Here is a 21,148-nt window from a genome sequence, read left to right on the forward strand (position 1 = left end):
TGTATTTATAGGATATATATATTGACACCTTATATTTAAAGGTGTCATTTTGTCATATATAGCCCATGCCTTACTAACATTCTGCAATAAATTTGTTTTGACGTAGTAGCTCTGACATCCTTCTCCATTGTTTTTATAGGTTAAAAATTACATGGGCCTTGCAATTAAAAATGACAACCTTGTCTACATTTATAATCTGGGGGGCCAAGATGTGGAGATACCTCTGGACTCCAAGCCAGTCAGCACCTGGCCTTCTTACTTCAGCATCATCAAAATCGAAAGGTAAATTGATAATGTACATTTCACCAGAATCAAAAAGCTAATAGAAGAAAATCAAAAAGAAAAAGCTGGGTCAGAATTGCCCATCAGTAGTCTTATGTGTCTGGTTCTATCTCTGCTGAAATAAAAGGAAATTCTCTTCCCTTTCAGACAGGACCCATGGGACCTTGAGGGGGAAGGGAAAGTGTCATTTTTCTCTTTCTTTTCCTGCAGAATACCAGTCTTCTAATGAGGAAATAAAAACTCTTCCTGGAGCTAGAGACTTGCTTGTTGATTTATTATTTTTTTAAGTCTAGCAAACACAAAACTCTCTTCTCTTGCAATTCCCTTCTGCAGGATTGGAAGACATGGCAAAATACTTTTAACTGTGCCCAGTCTTAGCAGCACAGCTGAAGAAAAATTCATCAAAACAGGAGAGACCCTTGGGCCTGGCTCTCTCCTGAATTTGGAACCTGAAAATACTGTTTTCTATGTTGGTGGAGTGCCTTCAGACTTCAAGGTTGGTCAGATAAATGCTCTACACTCAAATAATACAAGCTTATTTTGCTGGGCTTCCCTTTTAACATAGAAATGGTTAATAAATGAAATGTCCTTATTTAGTCTCTTATCATCCTAGGACTCTTATCTTCTAGCTCTAGCAAAAACTATTACTTTCTCTGTAGTGGTTGTATCTTATCATCGTATTGTATCGTGTCATAAAGTACAATGATTAGATTCCTACTAGCTGTCAGTAAGGTTTTCTGAAAAGTAATAATAAGAAAAAAAAAAAGCTTGTTGGCTTTTTAAATTAAATTAGATTATTAAATTAAGGCCTAGTAGCCCAGCTCAGTAGTGCAATGAAGTTTTCAAGCTACCAGTTTATTTCAATGCTAATGGGTTCTTGGTACTTACAATTTTTCTTTTCCAACAGTCACAATAATGAAAGGTAGCACACTCTTAACATAGTGTAGCAGAATATAGTGATTTGTTTGAACTTAATTTATCACTGGCTTAAATCCAGCCTTACAATGGCATGAATACTTGCCCATGCAAAACACACCTGAGGACTTGCATGAGGCAGGTGCTTCAGCCTGGTTCCTAGTGGACAGCACCCACCCCATCACAGTCAGCATGAGTTAGCACCTACCTCACTTACCCGCCTCATATCAGGCCATCTTTTTGGATTTAGAAAATGTTATGAATGATCTTTGCTATGAAAATTGACCTGTCTGACTGAAAACAAACTTTCTTTAGGAAGACTTTGAGAATGCTACCTTCTTGAAACTAACAGTAGTAGGTGCTAAAATGTCCAGCTGTTCCACAAGCAGCCTTCCTAACTACATCAAAACAAAGATTAATTCAATTCACTTACTCGTGAGCTTTCACATTGTTGTGACTACCAGATATATACCATGATTTGAATTTTAGATTACTAAACCCTGGAAATACAGTGCAAATTACCTGGGAATAGGACTAAGGAATAAATAACAGTTGCAGAGACAAAAAAAAAAAAAAAAAAAAAAAAAAAAGTAAAAGTAAACGTAATATGGCAAATGATCTCTCCAGGTTTGATCCAGTGCAGATGAAAAGGAAATGAGAAAAAGGAAAAGAGAAAAAGAGAAAAATGAAGAAGAACAGGAAGGAAAATGGAAAGCAAAGGATTCATGGCTTTATTTGTTAAGCATATGTGTCTCTTGCCCCTTTAGGAATAGGCACCTCACATTTTTGTTTATTAACATGCAATCTGTTTTGCTAAAAGCTAAATGCCATAGCATCCCTATGGTATATGTTAAAATACAAAATGTGCCACTTAACCATTAGACATCTCATGCTTAAAATAATTTAACAGAATAGTAGGAAAAAAAAATGGAAAAAGAAAAAAAAAAATAGATCATTTGCCAAATCACAGGTTCTGTGCTGCAGATGAGAATCTCATTTTCTCTTACAGCTCCGTATATTCTGTATTGCTGCATTACCGTTATTATTATATTGTAAGCAAAATGGAAATAATGAGAAGCCAAAGAAAAGTTACTGGCAGTGATCAGACTCTGAAGTACAAGAGGTGTTATTAATATCACACCTGTTCCACAGGGCAGAGTATTTTAATATTAAAAGAATGATTCAGTAGCTCTGTCAGCTTTATTCTATTGTATTTTTCCCTTCACCAATGTGGCTATTTAAATTCCATTTGCAGTGACCTTTGTTAAAAAAAGGAGTTTCTATATCCTGCTAACTGTTTAAAATAATACCTACTGAGACTTAGACACTGGTATAGTCTTTGAATCCAAGTACCCTGGGTTTAAAGTGTTCTTTCATTTCTCTCTTTCATCATGGTATGAAATTCTTTTTCAGGCAGTAAAGGACGTCTATACATTAGACGTGAAATGTCTGCTGAGAGGGTGAAATACATCCAGCAAGGTCTGTGATTAGTCAAAGCCTAACTGTTTTACTTTTTTCCAGGTACACTTCCTTCAAAACTGCAAGAAAGGTTCTTGCTGGCAGTCGCCTCACCTGCCCTGACGTTCTCTGTGAGGGCATTTACAAGCTTCGTTTTCACTTACAGGGCATTATCACGATAAGTACTGCAGGGACTATTCCAAGTCAGCAGCACCCCATTTGTCTCAAAATATGAAGAGCACACAGAGAAAACTGAGGCTTTCGTGATATCCAGATAAAGCAAGTGTCTTTTTACTTTTCCTCTCCCTCTGCACAGCTCCCTCCTAGCTTAGACCTCCCTGGCTTCATCGGCTGCCTGGAGCTGGCTACCCTGAACGACGATGTGATCAGCCTGTACAACTTCAGGAACGTCTACAACATCGACACCACCACATCGCCACCTTGTGCTAGGTAGGGGACAGTCACTGATTTGTAGGAAGTGCCACTCCTGGTAGTTCAAACCTGATTCAGAGTGCAGATGGGAAGGGGATGCTGAGGTGCCCAGGAGGAACTTTGTCGCCTTTAATTTCTAGCCACTCCTGGGCAGCAGAGCCCATCCTCAGTTAAAGGCCACAGAGAATTCAAGTGGATTTCGGCACAAACCAGACAAGCTTTTAATCGGAATATATGTATATTCTTATAATGAGGAGGTGTCTTTACCCTGCCACTTAACAAGGATGAGCAAAGAATTATCCCATCCTCTACATACAGCACAGGATAAAAGCATGATCTAACGACAAGGGAGGTAGATACACCTTTAAAGTTATACATTAATTTTCAGGAAAAAAAAAAAAAAAAAATCCCAGGAAGAATTTGAAAGAAAAATTCATCAGTCTCACCACTTCCAGAAGCAAGTATCAGTTCAGAACAATAATTTCAAAAAAATATTTTTATTGTAAAGGCCTTTAAATTTACCAAAAGGAAAATGGTGCTGACACTGCATGGTTTTGTTTTGTTTTGTTTTGTTGTTTTTTTTCATAGAAATAAGTTGGCTTTCACCCAGAGCCGAGCTGTGAGCTATTTCTTTGATGGTTCTGGTTATGCTGTGGCAAGAAACATTGAGAGAAGGGGAAGATTCAGCCAGGTGACTCGGTTTGACATTGAAGTTCGAACACCTACAGACAACGGATTGATCCTGCTGATGGTTAACGGGGTGAGTACCAAATTCTGCTGGTAGCCTTTAGCCATGAGCACCACAAGTTCTCCAGTAGTTACAACATCATGTGAAATCCCAAATATTTATGTCCTTATATTTAACTTCTGGAAAGAGAAAATACGTTGTGTCCATCTGGCACATATATGCATTAGAAGAGCTGGATTCTGCTGTAATCCAGAGACATCTAGGACTTCAGGATGGTTATACTGCTGTGGCAACACTCTGAGAGAAACTCCCATTAAGACCAGTATTGCATCTTTGTTTAAATGTGAATGCACAGCCAAATCTATAGGAAATTTCTGTGAAATAGCTCCTATAAAGCAGTGACTTCATGGCAGCTGCCACTTTATAGCTGTGTCTCAGGGAGCTAAACAGTTATTTAAGTTACTGAAAATAGAAAGATACCCAAATAATAAGGCTAGATCCAAATGTCACCAGCTTTTCAGACATTTGATGGTGATGCAAACTCAGAAATGGTTTAGAGAAAGAAGATGCCATATGCAAATATTCTCCGAGGACAACTCAAATTACTTTTTTTATCTTTGGGCGTCTCCACATCAAACTCATATCTTATGTGGATTACAGCTTGGTAAAGCCACAGAAAACAATTTACTATGTAGATTCAGGCCACAGACATACACTTGTCTACATACCACAAGGGAATAAATCTATTCTCAGTACAGAGTTAACCTCTAGTTTGTACCTTAAGGATAACTTCCCGAGGAGAGTTATGGTGAGCAATTTGCTCTGCAGCATAGCATGCCACCACTAACCTTTGTTCTTAGGAGGTTCTGGTCTAAGCAACTGCTTTTAAAAGTTTAACAGCCTCCACTGTGGATCAGTCATTTCTCTTCTAAGCAAAAGTGCCTGGAGGTTTGTTGGATATGTATGCTCTTTGTATGTTATGATGAAAATTGTGATCAAATTGGATGTTAGTTGTAGAAGCCCATGCCTGCACACAGACACTTTAGAAAGACTGCCTAAGATGCTTCATTATTCAGTTCTGCAAGGACAGATCATAAATATTCCAAGTGTAATCCCTGTTTCATTTTCAAGTTTTGCTTTTCAAGACAAACCCAAGCTGCAGTTTCATTGAAAAGCACTAGATTAAAACCTACTTTTACTACTCTAAGTAATGACTCTTGAGGGTGGAACCACTTGTGTCACAGGCAGCAGTTCCTGGCCTGCAGTTGTTTTTTGAGAGTTATTGTTCCCATGTCTCCATTAGGCATGGGAACAACAGCATGAGCACTAGAAGAGAACACAAATATTAACATTAAAAGCATTAACCCAGATCCACAGCTGCTGTAAATGTTCCTTTCTGCTTCTTTACGTTCAGATTTGGAATAAGTCTGTGCTACAGGTCTTCATTTCCAACACTCCCTAAAGGTTTCCTGGAGTAGAGCTTCCATTTATAAAGTCTAGGACTGAACCACAGAAAAAAAGCCAAACCAAGAAGCAGGAATGGTCAGAAAATCCAGAAATCACATACACAGTAACTATTGCTCAGCCTTCACTACCTACATGTATATACCTATTCACCACTACATACCTATTCTACCTATTGCTCAGCCTTCATCAAATGCAATGGTGCTGATAAGGGCTGTGAAAAGATATAATGCTGTGCTATTATAGGCATCCTCACAGAAGCTGCTAATGCAGACACAGCCATTCTAGCACAACATTGCTTTTACCAGTATAACATCTTGCCTTGGAGCATGAGTTATTACTTTATCAGAAAATGGATGTGTTCACATTAGGAATACTACCCCGGTGAAGAATATTGACATACCTGTGCTACCAAACACTATTTCCATAGACAAGCAGCTCATTGAGCCTTCAGAGAAGTGGTATTCATCAAACAATTATCTGTGCCTCTCTCTCTATATATATATACACATATAATATACATAAATCCAGAAACTGTTCTACCTCTGCAAACAAAAAGACCTTTTCCCAGTACCAGACTGTTCACAATGTCAGACACTCTCATTGCACTGCTTTTTGTGTTTGTTTGTTTTTAATTGCTGTCACAACGATAGTGCTTTTCTGATTGCTGTTTTTATTTTATGCAGAGTATGTTCTTCAGTCTTGAGATGCACAACGGGTTCTTGTACCTCCGCTATGACTTTGGCTTCAGCACTGGCCCCATGCTGCTAGAGGACTCTATGAAGAAGGCTCAGATTAACGATGCCAAATTTCATGAGGTAGAAATGGGGATACAATCACAGCTATTTGACTAATTATCCCAGCAGCTCCAAAACAGCAAGGATTTGATGTAACACCATTTCAAAGAGCAAAAGGATGAGGAGCCAGGTGGTGATGCAGTAGAGGGGGTAGATGAGTAGAGCATACACATACCTTGCATGTGAAAGAGCACATCAGTCCCACCAGCGCTGAGCCATGGAGGGCTCTCCCTGCCTCCTGGTATATCAGTGCTTGTGGACAGATTCTGCACACTGCCAGCCAAGGACACGACTGTTAATGTGGGACAAAAAGTGTTAGAATTCATAATGAAATTATAGCAGTGACAATTATATTCTTCAAATATACAATTCTCCTGAACTGAAAACATGTCATGATATTAATTTGACCACCTTAGTTGTTATACGCTGTATTACAAGAAGGATTGCATTTCCTGTTTCATTCAAAGTAAGAATTATTCAGGTAGCAGTCTTTTATATATGGATAGCGTTTTATGGACTTTTGAAGATCATAAACACCAAGTTGTACTTGTTTTAAGATAATTTACCTTAAGCCAGTGTACCTGTGGCAGTGGCAGTAGCAAATCCCCCTTAGTGGCTTGCTTATCCTGCTATTTATTTGATGTAAATTCAAAGGCTGATTCCTGATCCACTACTACAGCTACAGCTTCAGTTCTGCTCAAACAGTTTAAGCAGGGCAAAATTATGCTTTTTATGCTTTGACGATGAAACAAGTCTTTTTTAGAAGTATGCCCTAATTTCCTGGATAAATCAATGAAGCACTCCAACATTAATGGAGTTTGTCAGCTTGCTGAAGTGTAGAATTTGGCATGGGGTAATTTTGTGTGGTTTTAATCATAAATGAAATAACCTGTTTTTTCAGGCAGCAAAGAAATTGTGGCATCAACATAAGTTCCCTAATAGTAATTGTTGTCAACCTCTCCTCATTCACAAACAACTTTTTTGATAAATGGGAGTAGCTGTTCAAACAAAAAGACATAAAGATACAATCGATCTTGCAAAATCACCATGACAACTTACAAAAGATGACATTCTGGACACTTTTAAAAACATGTTTTTCTTTTCAGATTTCTATTATATATCACAATTCTAAGAAGATGATCTTGGTAGTAGACAGACGACATATAAAAAGCGTTGACAATGAAAGAACAGCAATGCCATTCACAGACATCTACATCGGAGGAGCACCTGCTGAGATCTTACAGTCCAGGTTGGTTTACAACTGGCATTCAATCATTATCTTCAAGTAATTTAAGTTGTGTTTTATGACTTGCACTTACAGTAAAACATTTTTTATTTCTCAGGAAACATTTGTTTCTTTATTCAGGAAACACTTCTTTACTGTGCAGGTGACTGGGCACTGGCACAAGTTTTCCAGAGCGGTTATGAAATCTCCCCCCTTGGAGAGACTTGAAAGTTGTCCAGGCATGGTCTTGGGCAACCTACTCTAGATGTTCCATCTTGAGCAGGGGAGTTGGATCAGATGACCTCCAGAGGTCCCTTCAAACCTCAACCGTTCTGTGATTGTGTTGTTTTTTTTTCTCAGTTTCAACACCTTTACATGAAACAACCCCTAAGACAAACTCCTAAGGTTTTGTATATAGCTCTACAGTAGTAAGGATTAGGCTGGATCCAGCACAGCAAAGTTCTGCTGAAACCAGTTCCATTTTAGTAATGTTAACTGAAACTGTTATCTTTAAAAAAAAAAAAAAAAAGCAATTTCAAACACATGAAAATATAGAATCACTATTTCTTCTCACTCTGCAGAAAAGTGATCTTTGTAAAGTAAAAAATGCATTAGCTGAAGAATCAAAACCCTTTACCAAGTGTATTTTCAAATCTAAAGGTGATATCTTTCCTATGTATTTCAATTCTGATGAGTCTCAGTTTCTCTCTAGACTTAAGTCGGTTGTCTATGTGTAGGTGTGAGAAGAAAAGAAAAAGTCTCATTTTCCCATCGTACCATTTGACAAAAGCCAAACTTAATCCCAGTAGACCATACAGCTCCCAGTTCCTGTAACAATAATGCAGTGAAGCTGGGTCACACTCTGGGAAAGCAGGACAAACGCTTGAAGAAGCACATGATAGGCACCATGCGTTCTCTTGATCAGACAGCTCGGCTAGCATTTTCAAAAGGTCTCCAGCTGCTAACTGAAAACTCACAACTACTGACAGAAATACAGGCTCTCTTAAAAATAACCTCTACGTATAAAAAGGGGAAGACAGCAAATGCTGCAGAATAATTTCTAGGAATTACTGGTAAATCCTGAAACCTTATTTTGTTGTCAGGAGATCCTTTTGTAGAATTGATATATAATGAGATACAATGATAATATTGTCCGTGATGTATACCACGGATTAAGCTTTTATGATAGTGACAAACCTCCTGTAAAGGAAAATGATGCTTTTTGATCCCATGCAGTTACCCAAACATGCAAACAAAATGTTGGGCAAGGGAGAAATAGCCTATGCAATTTATTGGGCCTTTCAAATAGTTCTTCATAAAGGTCTGCCATAAAGGGCTACTGAGAAAACTAGAGACACCAAGGGAGGAAAGAATGTGGTGGATTGGAAAGTAGCTGGGAAAGGGAAAATAAGACATAGTTACCATTCAATTTTCACAGTATAAAAGGTCTACACCACATGCCCAGAGGATCTCTCTTAGGGTTGATACTGAACACATTAATGATCCAGAAACAAAGGCAAAAGAATGGTGAAAAATACTTTGGTTAGTCAACCCTAGAGAAAACTTAAAAAGCCCAGAAGGCCTAGAAATTTAGGCAATTGAGCAGCACCATGGCAAATGAATCTTGCTCACAAATGTAGGATACAGGATGAATCACATGAATTATGCCTGCAGTTTTCTGAGTGCATTGTGGTCATTATACAAAACACTGTCAAAGATACTGTCACTGGAAGATACTGTCAAAGCAAAAAAATAAAAATAAAAATAACAACTAAGTGAACAAGTGGTAACAGGGAAAAAATACGGACATTGCAAGAATATGATCAACATTGAAAAATGTGGACTGAAATGATTTAAGTAGAGCTACATCTTTGTCTTGTATATCGTACCCAGCTCTGGTTCTCCTGAAAAGGGTACACAGCAAAAAGCATGGTCTAAACGTGGTGACATCTTTCCATTTCCAAAAGGTGTATAAGTTGTTGCTAGAGTTATATCATCAATGAATTAAGACTTTCTGTCTATCTTTCTACTGCTAGTATCTGCTATTGATATTTCTGCATCCTTTTTTTAGACAGATTTACATTTGACTGACATTGGGCTGCAGCAGTGGTGGGAAAAGTAGCTGTAGTCTTAGTGGGAAGTTTAATTTTCTTTCAAAGCAGTATATTTTCCTTCATCTCAACAGCAATTTCCTCTGTCAATTGTCTTTTAAATGAATCTGGAAGTAACATTATATGTTATTTTCCTACCACTTCACTTCCTGCATAAAGCAAAGGGGGATATAAGGGGAGCTAGGAGCTCTAAGGGCTGGGAACTATAAGAACAAATTCAGAAGAAAAAGTTTTCTTCTTTAGTTCCAGTTGCTCCTGGAAATTGTTTTTAATGACGTGTTTGTAGCATCCAGTCAATCAGAGTGGAGATAAAACTGATTGACTGATACCCTGCACTTTGAGCCAGGTCTCAGTGAGAATGACTGGAGCCTTTCTGTTGATTTAGCCTTCCCACTCATTTTACTGAGGCACAGATTATGCCCCTACAGTGTTCTTCTTCTCACCTTCTTTCAGACGTGCATCTGTACTCTTTCACATGATGGTCCACTTTAGCCAACATAGAAAACCAAATGTTTCCAGAGCTTGATTCATTTTCGTGTGTCCAATGTTTACCTTACAATGAGATAAATCAAAACTCTTTATTTCACATTCATTCTTTCCTTGGTTATCTCCTGGACTGGTACCCAGTAGGTAGCATGTCATTTCCTTGCTCTGTCACAAACCCTCTATGATTTTAGGCAAATATCTGCTTCATGCCGCATAAGTATTCACTGATATGTCCGTGCTGTGATGCTGTGATATCTTGATAAGGGTGGAGTCGAAGATGTAGAGCAGTGAACAGGAGCAGCTGGGATGCACTGCTGTGGACCTCAAATCTGACACTGAATGGTTCCTGGAAGCCCACCTATTGCTCTCATTTACAGTTATGTAAACCCATTCATCAGCAATCAGAATTTACTCTTAATTCCTTGACCTCTGTTACTAATACATGTTAAGGAACATGAATGCATTTGCTCCCCAGTGCAATAATAGACCTTGCCAGTAATACCAAGAAAGGAAAATTAACACAGAAGTTTTCTAAAATGTCAGGTGGAGATAAAAATCCAATGATTTTCACTGTAAGTGGGTACAAACCCATTTTAAAATGTTCTTTTATTTCAGCTGATATTTTTATTTTCTTAAAATTACTCTGTATGTGCCTTCCCTCTGAACTGTCATACATGTATTTCTCCCTGTAACATTTATTACAGCTGGTGCATCTTGACTTTTCAAAACACCCAATGTGGTTAAATAGTTGTTTTACATACAGACGTAGGAATTGGGCACTAGTGGTGCAAATGACTGAGGCTCTTCAAAGTTTTTTTAACACCTTTGCAACAAAAGTATATTCAGAAAGGCAAGGAATATGTAATTGCACTTTGTTTGACATTGTTTTCCAACAGCATTAGCTCACATCTGGCAGGAAGTATTGGCTTTAAAGGCTGCATGAAGGGTTTCCAGTTCCAAAAGAAGGATTTCAACTTGTTAGAAGAACCAGGAACCCTGGGAATTAGCTATGGGTGCCCAGAGGATTCACTGGTAAGCATAACATCATTTGTGAGATAAAAACAAAATTTTGGCAGTGGATACACCCATGAGATAGACTTTTGACTCCAAAAAAATAGAAAGGAAGTTTTCAACAAAGGAAATGACAACGAGCTCATTGACTGGTGTGTGTATGTACGCACATGTGTGTGTAAGTTTGCTGGTATACTATCCAGTTTTCACTATGAATTGCAGCACAAGGTATTTTGCTATTATTATCGTATGTGAGATTGCAATGTGAAGGCTGAATTTGAAACAAGTTGTGTGCTGTATTCTGGAAGGAAATATTCCCTTGCAATTCGGTTTTTATTAAAGAGACAAGGAGAATTCTTCTCAAATGTGTCCTAATACAGATATATGGAATGAAAAAGACAGCAAGATCCCCTTCAGATGAGTTGTCATACCCCTCAAGTCAATCCAATTCTACCTCTGTGATACACAAATCAACTGCACCAACTTCAACACTGAGGAAATTGCCATTTCTTTTCTGATCCTTTCCATCATTTATCATTTGTTCATTACAGTGCAAAACTGGTAAATCTAAACAGTGTTTGTGGTCTGCATCCTATGACCATATCTGTTCAGTATACCCATGAGAATCCATGAAGAGGAAAGAGCTCACCACTTGTAGAGTTCATCATTCAATCTCAGTCTCTGCAAAGGAGGAAGCCAGATGCAATTTGTTCAACTTCAGACCCAGTTTTCCTTCCGAGCCTCAGAGGGCTATTGACACTCAACCCCCCACACCAGCATTCAGTCCAACAAGCAAATTCATACATCACATGCTGGGGAGGTGACTCAGTGCCACACAGTTCAAACAGGGCCTTGAGCCCCCTCTGCTTCTAGCCTGCGTGTTCATTAACATCAGCAGACTTAGCATGGGGCCAGAAATCCCAGGAAACTGAGAACAATTTGGCTTATGCTATCTAAAATGACTACACTTTCTTTAGATTTTCTTAGCCTGCAAGGGACAGCCTGTATAAATTAGGTTAAGACATTCAGGAAAAAAAAAATGGAGTTTTTATAGAACTGAATTGCCTGCATATTTAAATGAAAGACATAGATGCATTCTTTTAATGATTTGAATGTTGTCTGCAGTTTACATGTAAATTTGTTTTATTTAATACACAGATGTCCCGCAAAGCATACTTCAATGGAGAGAGCTTCATTGCATCAAGCCAAAAAGTGTCCCTCTTAAGTGAATTTGAAGGAGGCTTTAATTTCCGCACATTGCAGCCCAATGGGCTGCTGTTCTACTATTCTGAAGGAGTGAGTATATTTTTCTTTACAGTTTGTTTTATTTTAGCTTTGGATTGTTTCTCAGGAGAATACTAAGGGCATAAAAGAATTTCTCACTTCATCTTTTAATAAAAGAGAAAGCAATCCACAATACAGAAGCATTCATTGATGGCCTCATTTTCACAGTTCATGTTTGATCTACAGATGAACCCAGCAATGCCTAGACATTATTTTGATGTTGTGAAGAGCATGTGATCATATGCTTAGAATCAAATCTAGGCATAGAATTCTAGGCATAGTCCTGAGGGTAGAAATACACAGTGGATCTCACTGTACTCAGCAGCACTGCAATCCCTATTTGGACCTGTAGATGCTACCAAAGTACAAACAATACTGAGGGCCTGACATTTTCCTCCCAGAGGCAATATCCAACAAGCAAGGCAGAAAGTTTGTTTGGATTAGTGGGATGTTATTCTGAGCATTGCAGAGTTTACAGAAATTAGTTGGGAAATTGTCTGTATTCCCCAATGGTACTTAAACCTCAATGTGTGACCAGGAAAAGCTGCAATTGAGAATGACTCCTTGCAGTTATGGAAAGCCAAGCTGTTCCAAATGCCCCCTCAGAGGTGTGCCATGGGCAGAAATAGGGACTTGCACTCCAATGTTGAGTGAGACAAAGTGATTCTAGGATTCTGCAGTCTCAAACTTAAACCAGCAGCACCCATAAGCTCAAATGCCAGAACATTTGCAACCACCCCAAATGTCTGCTCTGCCATATTTGCAGAAGATCACGAGCAATGCAGCAGGGAAGGCTATATGACACTTATAACCACTCCTGAACTTTTCCATTTTACAGTGTGGAGTATTGCCTTAAATTGAAATCAGTAACCATGTCAGCTATCCATGCTGCTTGCATAAATGAGACCCTACACACCACTTCTGGTTTTAACTCAGAATCGCTAATCCTATGAGATGCCAAGTGCCCTATTTAACAAATAGAGGTGCAGCAATTTAGCACTTGACGGAATTAGACAGCGTGATTCCTCTGAGTGCACAGTGCCCGTGCTTGCGCTAATGGAACAGATAATATTCCTGCTACGTGGCACTGTGATCCCGTATGCCTGACCCAGATAGAGGATCATATCTCTAAGATAATTTTGAGTGACTGAACAGCTCTGATCAGAGGGAATTAGGAAAAGAAAAAAATGTGTTGGTTTTACGACAATGATGTAATCTTGCAGTACAGCTGCTCCTAGTAGTACCATAGCTGGGGTACCAGAAGCACAAATGAAATGTAAACATCATACATTTATGCTAGAGGTAAGGAGCTCATGTGACAGAAACATGAGACATAATCAGTAGCAGAATTCTCAGAATTCGATCCTAAAAAACAGCAAGAATATCATTTCTAGTGAGATCATCTGTTTTGCTTCTCAATTTATCTTCCCGCAAATACAGTAAAAAATGGGAAAACAGGAAAAGAAAAAAAAAAAAAAGAAAAAAAAACTCTTTGGTTGGAGATAACAAATACAACAGGAAAATAAACAGAACTGCAGAACTGTTAACTTTCCTGTGTTACACTTGCTTATGAAGATTATTTTATCTGTATTTCAGTCAGACGTATTATCCATCTCTATGGACAGAGGTGCTGTTGTTTTAAATGCAAGTGGAATCAAAATCCAATCACCAGACAGAAATTACAACGATGGGAAAACCCACTTTATCATTACTTCCGTCACACCAGAAAGGTAAAGCTGTCCAGCACCTTTTATTCCCTACCTTCAGAATAAATTTTTCTTGTAAAGAGAATATTAGCATTCAATATTCACTCTCAAAGTGTTTTTAGGAGTTGTTTTTTGTTTTTTGTTTTTTTTTTTCCATTGATATGTTAAACTAATTAATTCAGTTTAAAAAAAAAATAAATCAATGACTAGATCTTGGATTGAAATTTGGCCTGTGTCGCCTGAGCATGAGAGGCTGGGAAAAGTTATTAAAACTAAGAGAAAGGAATAGTGTTTTTAAAAGCTTAGTCCTTTTTTTTTTTTTTTTTTTTTTGTCCTTAGGTATGAAAGCAGTTTAATATAATTAAAAACTAGCGAGAAATTCTTTCTTCATCGGGACTGACTGTTCTGATTTGCTAATGAAATCCCAAAGTGACCCTGAAGTAATTGTGGCATCTTCAGAAAAAGCATTCATTTGGGATATACAGAGTGGAACATGTTTAAAATATTTTTAGTACTGACAGACATAAATGTAAGATTAAATATGGCAGTAGGAAATAAGTCTGTATCTGCTTCTCAGAAAACTTGAAAGCGTTGTTTTATTGGTATGTATTTTACTGTTGTTTGCTGTGTTTAGAATTTTCTTAGAAGGTAAATACTCGAACAATCTTTCTTCAGGAACCTTGCCTGAAACAACCAGGTCATTCTCAGTTTTCTAACTGAAATGAAGGTTTGTACCTATGACTTCTGACATCCAAGAAACATGGTTTGAAATCTCCAAGTGCATAAAGTTGTCCTGGAAAAGTGCTGAGGGCTGTCACACTTCCCTGAAAGTTTTGAATTCCAAACCCACCAAACAAAATCCCTGTCTGATGCTTTAGCTATATTCAGTTTCTTATTAAAGCAGTAGAATCCTTCCTGCCATCTGCAGCAATTAATGTGCTCATTGCAAAATGATATTAGGTAAAGAACATTGTATAAGCCCAAATATCCATGTACTGTGATGAAAGAGAAGGAAAAATGGATAGGGACATGAAAAAGAAGGAATAGCGTGAGCTTAGATTTTATATTACACAAACAGTAGCTCCATCCGTTTATTAGCAATTCCTTGGTTTATTTATCTCCACTGAGTGGACTGTATTTTTTTGGACTTCATGATTAATCTCAGGATATTATGACATCTGTGGGCCTCTGGACTGTAAGATGCCAGTGGGCTAATTTTACTGCTGCTTGTGGCACAGATGTGAGAAGGTCTCATGACTTTGGGCACTACCATTCAGTGATTTTACACATTGAACTGAATATTTTAGGTGCATGTAATATGCTGTCTAACCACCATCATGGACTTTTCCAAAACCAGCCTACAAAATGGATGCTTGGTCTTTGCAGATACGAGCTGAGTGTTGATGACAAGAAACAAAGCAAGAAGAATCCAGCAAAGGACAGAGCAGGGAAAAGCCCTGACAGCATTAAGAAGTTCTACTTTGGTGGCTCACCCCTCAAAACGCAGCAAGCCAACTTCACTGGCTGCATAAGCAATGCATACTTCACTAGGTGCGTAGCATCCTCCTAAACTCATTACTAGGCAATCGTTGCCTGACAGCTCGGGTAATAGCTCAAGAGAGCTGATTGATTTTCACAATAAAAATCCCTCTCTCATTTTGTGAGGCTAGACAGTATGTGTGAATAAGCTTCTCGCCTTATTTTCTATGGAATCTGTTGGTGCAGACCTGCTAGGTTGAGATATTGTTAAAGTGGGAAGAACTTGATGCAAATCAGCTTTCATGCTAATGGTGTTGGTGCAATGCAGAATTTGAATAGCTGTAATTTACACTTATGTAGCTGCATCTCTGCCTTTGAAACAAAATGATACTAAGGCATCTCACAGACGTTGCTGAAGTCAGGAGTTTGGTCATGTGAAAATGGTCCAAATTTGTTGCTCTTAATCACTTTATGAAATATTCTTATACAGATTTTAAAGCAAAGTTGGTGTTGGAGATTCAGACTCTCTGTTTATCAGAGCATGGGTACAACAGACAAAGGTAGTATAGACTGCCTACAATACTCAAACATTTACTGATTAATCTGTAATTTTTAATCCACAATCCAAGAATGAAAAAGCCCAACAAAATATCATTTAAAATTCAAATGTAAATTACTGTGATCTTTGTAAGAAGAATTCCAACACTTGGAAAAAAGTTGTTTTTGTCATCCCCTCTTTGAAACACAGATTGGATCAGGAGGTTGAAGTGGAAGATTTCCAACGGTACTCAGAAAAAGTTCAGACTTCTTTTTACGGATGCCCTGTTGAATCCCCTCCTGTTGCTCTTCTCCATAAGAAAGGAAAGAACTCATCAAAAGCCAAAGGAAACCGTAATAAAAAGGTTTGCTACAGACTGTGTCAGTTCCACTTTAGAATTTTCCACAGTTGATACATACTCCATCGTGACTGTAAATCCTCCAAGTTATGGATACCAAAAATGTAACACTTTGGACATAGAAAAGGAAAGGATTTCATTCCTTTATACATTATATCACTACAAATGACTGCCCTTACCCAGCGTATCTGGCCTACTCTTGTATCACTCCTTCTTGGTAGAACTGTAAAACAGAATTTCTGCCATCTTTTATAAGGTCCTGCAGAAAAAGCCCATCTTGATTGCTAGCTTCTATTTTCAGGTGCTTCCACGTGGCTCTCTCTCCTGGGTGCAGCTAACATACACTAACATAAATGGAATAAAAAAAACTCTTCCAGCATGCAGAACTTTTGGTCCAAGTGTGTTTTTTTATGTCTGTGCTATAGCTTATATCATCAAAAACAGAGAGGAAGAGTTGAACAGGAAAAGTGCAAAAGTATTGGATTAAAATTATATACAAGTATTCTGATTATCCCTTCTCCTTCCCTACATGGGCATCTATAGTAGATCTCTGTAAGGAAAATCTGACTTGGAACTATTCCTTGTACTTTTGTAAGGAAAAAGCATATTGTTGACTTGTATATAAATACTCATTTATTTATTTGTTTGTTTGTTTTATGTCCAATCTTAGTTAAATATCTGATTAATGGTTCTCTTTCTGTAAAGGTGGGGAGAGATAAAGACAAGATCTCACAACCTTCAACTGGCCTCAAAAAAATGTATCAAGAAGTGAATATGCAAAAAGACCCTCAGTGCCAATTGCCAATGAACCCCAAAGCAACTGAAAATGCTTATCAGTTTGGAGGAACAGCAAACAGCCGGCAAGAATTTGATCACATACCAAAGGATTTAAGTGAAAGGTAAAAGGACTTCAGAAATAAACGTGATACATACTGGGAAGGCAAAAGATGTATATGAAAGAAAAAAAAGACATATTTCTGTTGGCTTTTTTTGTTTTATCTTAGGCAAATTTTTCAATAGAGTACATTGTTAGGATACATTAATAGGCATTTCAGCTGAGAAATAGCAATAAATACAATGTGCTTCCAGTTACAATCCATTTTTGGGGTCTTCATCTGTATTGTATATTTAAAAATAAATGTGTCTCCTTGCCTATTTGTATGAAGATTTTGAGAATGTAATCTCTAAACAAGCAGTGTATCATCAGTCTCTTTATGCCAGAAGTAATGTCATTAGAGCAGAGCTGGAAAACATGATAGTTCACCAAGAAATGAAATATAGTTATGTGTTGAGTGGACATTGGCAGCTGCTTAATGTTTAGGAGTCTACGGAGTGCAGTAGGACATAAAGCTATGAAAACCATGTCCAATTCAAGCCATTATGGAAATACAAGTAATTAATAACAAGTTGAGATATTGTGGACATTTATTTCTCAGGCTCCCAAAGAATACACCATATGGTGTGTTATGACCAGCAAAGGACTTTGGTTTAATACTTTCCATGAAAGACTATAAATTCAACAACACAGCACTTCCTGGAAGCATACCAGACCACTAACTCAGAAAAGAAGAGTGCTATTTCCTGACTTAAGTAACAAAAGCATTAGGTTTGTTTTAATTCAACAGTGTTTTGCTTAGGTAGTCCTGATGGTGCCCATATGAGATGGAAGAACAAAAACCCAAACTCTAACGTGTCCTTTCATCCTTACAAGACATATTTGTTTTACAACTGTTATTACAGAATTTTCATTGTTATGCACATTGATGTTTTAAAACAACTAATACTGGCAATGGCCTAAGTGTGTGTGGAATGTACACACACATGCAATGGCAAATATAACAGGCCCTTCTGAAAATATCAGGAATGGGAGCTAAGCTAGTCACCTGTTATAAGAAGCAGGACTGATCAGTTCTGTCTCTATGCTACACTAATGCAGCTTTGCCTTTTTTAGACCCAAAGTAATAATACCAATCACTCAAGAAATCTTCACTGCTTACCATGTTGAACAGAGCAGGTATAACTTGCCATGCTGTAGTGGACTTAATGAGGACCTATTGGGATGCAGAAGCTTAGCAGCAAGTCTGGAATAACAGAAAAGATTTGTGAACAGTGCCATCACAAGAAAATTTATCTCTGTTCAACAGGAATGGAAATATATAGACTATCATTTATTCATGGTCTATTCTGATTTTATTCACTTGAGAGATTTTGATTTTTGAAAACAAGTTTGGAAGGCAGCTTATTCTCCAACTTTGAGTTCTACTCCAAAACTAATGGGAAGTTTCTCAGAAACACCACTTCCATAAAGGAGATAGGTATTCCTTAGGATGAGAAAAAAATCTCAGGCTTCCTCTGCTGCAGTTTGATTTCAGTTACTTATATCTGTTTTAATACTGATACTGTTTTTGTTTGCCAGAGCTCAGTTCTCTATCAGTCTGAAAACTCTCTCATCTCATGGAATGATTTTCTACGTCTCAGACCAAAAAGAGACTAATTTCATGGCCCTTTTTGTTGCCCATGGACGACTCATTTTTATGTTTAATGCTGGTCATCAGAAGATAAGGATTAAGAGCCAAGAGAAATACAACGATGGCCTTTGGCACAATGTAAGTAATATACATATATATATATATGTTATAATGCTACAATAAAAACAGTGATGATCTGGCAGATCAGTGAATTTCCATTCATGTTTTCACAACCACACCTATATCTTGAGAAGTTTCTGCCAAAACTTTCATGCTGTATTTTAATAAGTCATTAACTATGGACAGGGAAGTGAATCAGTTATAAAAATCCAGCAACTCCCAACACTGAATAGAAATGACAGAAGCAAGTAGAATAGTGAAACAAGCAAACAAATGAACAAAAAAGTTATCTAGGAAAGGAAGGATTGATTGTTCAACAAATTTCTTGACAGTGCCTAAGCAAGGAGTATAGCTCTCTTAGGCTCCCTCTGTAGTCCGTGAAAAGAAATAGCAGTATAAGGGCAAGGTGAATTTCCCTCTGTACATACCCATTTCTCAGAAGTCTACAGTTACTAAACTCCTAAATTGGGCACTTAAGTGTTTAAAGCAGGTTGCATGAATCCAAGCCATAAAACTGGAGAAGTCCATACAAATACTGTGATAGCACTGTAGCAGCCAATCATATATGCAAATATAAAATGAGCAGATCTCAGTAGACCTTGTGACACCTGGAATACTTCTGCCTTAAACAGTACCCTAAAACAGTAAGAATGCAGTTCTACTATTTACCTTTACATAAATGTGGAGAGAGTTGTCCAGCAAAAAGTACTGGCAGTCAGTAAAATAGGCTTGTAGATGATGACTTGCAAGCTTTTCTTCTCAAACTTCTTACCTTCCACTGAAGAGAAGCGTTCCCTCAACTGATGAAAGTAATCTTCCAAATACTTTTTCTCTGTTTCTAGGTAATATTTATTAGAGGAAAAAATATTGGCCGCTTGATCATTGATGGTCTCCGAGTACTGGAAGAACCTTTCAGTGGTAACACTAATACCTGGCAAGTGACTGAACCACTGTATATTGGGGGTGTGGCTCCAGGAAAAGCTGTGAAGAACATCCAGGTAAATCTGATACCCCTTACATCATCCCATACCTCTGTGTACAGCTAATGCAAAAGTTGCCTGTAGGGATTAGTTCAAAGAAAAGCATGTTATGATCCCAATTCTCAGCATGCTGAGGAGCACACAGCTCAGTTTGAGTGGATAGCAAAGCTCCCGCAGGGCTGAGCTGGTGGTAATGGGGCTAGATATCAGTACATTTGCAGCAGTAGCTGGAAAGCCAGTGGTCCCTGAGGAAGAAAGAAATCTTAGCAACATCCAAGTCTAGGTGAGTCAGCTGAAGTTATATGAGATCAATTTCACCCTAAGGTCTGAGATACATGAGTTTCAGAGAGGCTTAGTGTTGGCTCAGTATCTCTGTTTTGAGACAGTACCAAGGAATCAGGAATCTGCTCTACATCCATGATATTGATGTGTATAGAAAGGAGTGTTAAAGCAAATCCAAACACAACCAAGACCCCTTCGAGGTAATCTTTGGTGATATGTGCCTAACAAGATAGCTACACTACTCAGGAAAAGTAGGCCTCTGCCTTGCCTCGGGGTTGTGTGGTATGTATAAAACTGTCTTGCTCTAGTTGCACTTTGGTTCTACTAATCATGCTTTTTCCTCCACATTCAGATTAACTCAGTCTACAGTTTTAGTGGCTGTCTCAGCAATTTGCAGCTCAATGGAAGATCAATTACATCGGCTTCGCAGACCTTTAGTGTAACGCCTTGCTTTGAAGGCCCATCAGAAGCGGGAACATACTTTTCATCAGAAGGAGGATATGTTGTCCTTGGTAATACACTTCCAAAATGTATTTAATAAGACTGTCGTTTTCACTGTACTTCAAAATGGCATATTTCACTAAAGGATGTGGTAATTTCCAAGGCTGGGAGCTGTAAGGATTATTAGATACAGACCATTATTGTGGTAAGCAGCTGATGTTGAAAGATAAGAATGTCTCCATGAAACATTCTTGTTAGATAAGTATATCTATATGTGTATGTACACATATTTAAAATAATTAGAATAATTGCAGCAGAGAACAGTTTATAATACAGTAAAAATTATAGACATACAAGACAACGCAGCTAAAACCAAGTACACTAGCAAGAGGTCATCTCTTAGTTTGTAATTAATAAAATAATATGTCATTCAAAAATCCTGAGGAAAAGCCTTCTGTACATCCAGACAATGAACAGCATGATAGACACATCTTTTCTGTCATGGGGGCTGCTGTGTTCCAGGAATTGTTTTAAGAGGACGTTCTTTTGGTCACATAGGCTCAGATCTGAACAGGGAAGGAAACTGCACAACCCTATTTATATTTGGCAATGCCAAGAAGAGC

The 21,148-nt window shown here is 38.0% G+C and overlaps 1 protein-coding gene across 1 annotated transcript in view; it reads left to right on the forward strand.

Annotated features, from left to right (window-relative positions):
• Positions 1 to 21,148, forward strand: part of LOC101800985 (tubulin epsilon chain) — a 113,322-nt gene that overhangs the window by 67,499 nt on the left and 24,675 nt on the right. Inside the window, exons 20-34 of the mRNA XM_038175943.2 lie at positions 140 to 282; positions 616 to 778; positions 2,972 to 3,105; positions 3,676 to 3,847; positions 5,926 to 6,057; positions 7,143 to 7,285; positions 10,755 to 10,890; positions 12,028 to 12,165; positions 13,750 to 13,883; positions 15,246 to 15,410; positions 16,087 to 16,240; positions 16,940 to 17,133; positions 18,651 to 18,840; positions 19,665 to 19,820; positions 20,437 to 20,596. Of these exons, the coding sequence (XP_038031871.1) occupies positions 140 to 282; positions 616 to 778; positions 2,972 to 3,105; positions 3,676 to 3,847; positions 5,926 to 6,057; positions 7,143 to 7,285; positions 10,755 to 10,890; positions 12,028 to 12,165; positions 13,750 to 13,883; positions 15,246 to 15,410; positions 16,087 to 16,240; positions 16,940 to 17,133; positions 18,651 to 18,840; positions 19,665 to 19,820; positions 20,437 to 20,596 (2,314 nt within the window). The remainder of the gene's footprint in view (positions 1 to 139; positions 283 to 615; positions 779 to 2,971; positions 3,106 to 3,675; positions 3,848 to 5,925; positions 6,058 to 7,142; positions 7,286 to 10,754; positions 10,891 to 12,027; positions 12,166 to 13,749; positions 13,884 to 15,245; positions 15,411 to 16,086; positions 16,241 to 16,939; positions 17,134 to 18,650; positions 18,841 to 19,664; positions 19,821 to 20,436; positions 20,597 to 21,148) is intronic.

This window comes from Anas platyrhynchos, chromosome 3 (assembly GCF_047663525.1).
Source record: "Anas platyrhynchos isolate ZD024472 breed Pekin duck chromosome 3, IASCAAS_PekinDuck_T2T, whole genome shotgun sequence".
NCBI lineage: Eukaryota > Metazoa > Chordata > Aves > Anseriformes > Anatidae > Anas > Anas platyrhynchos.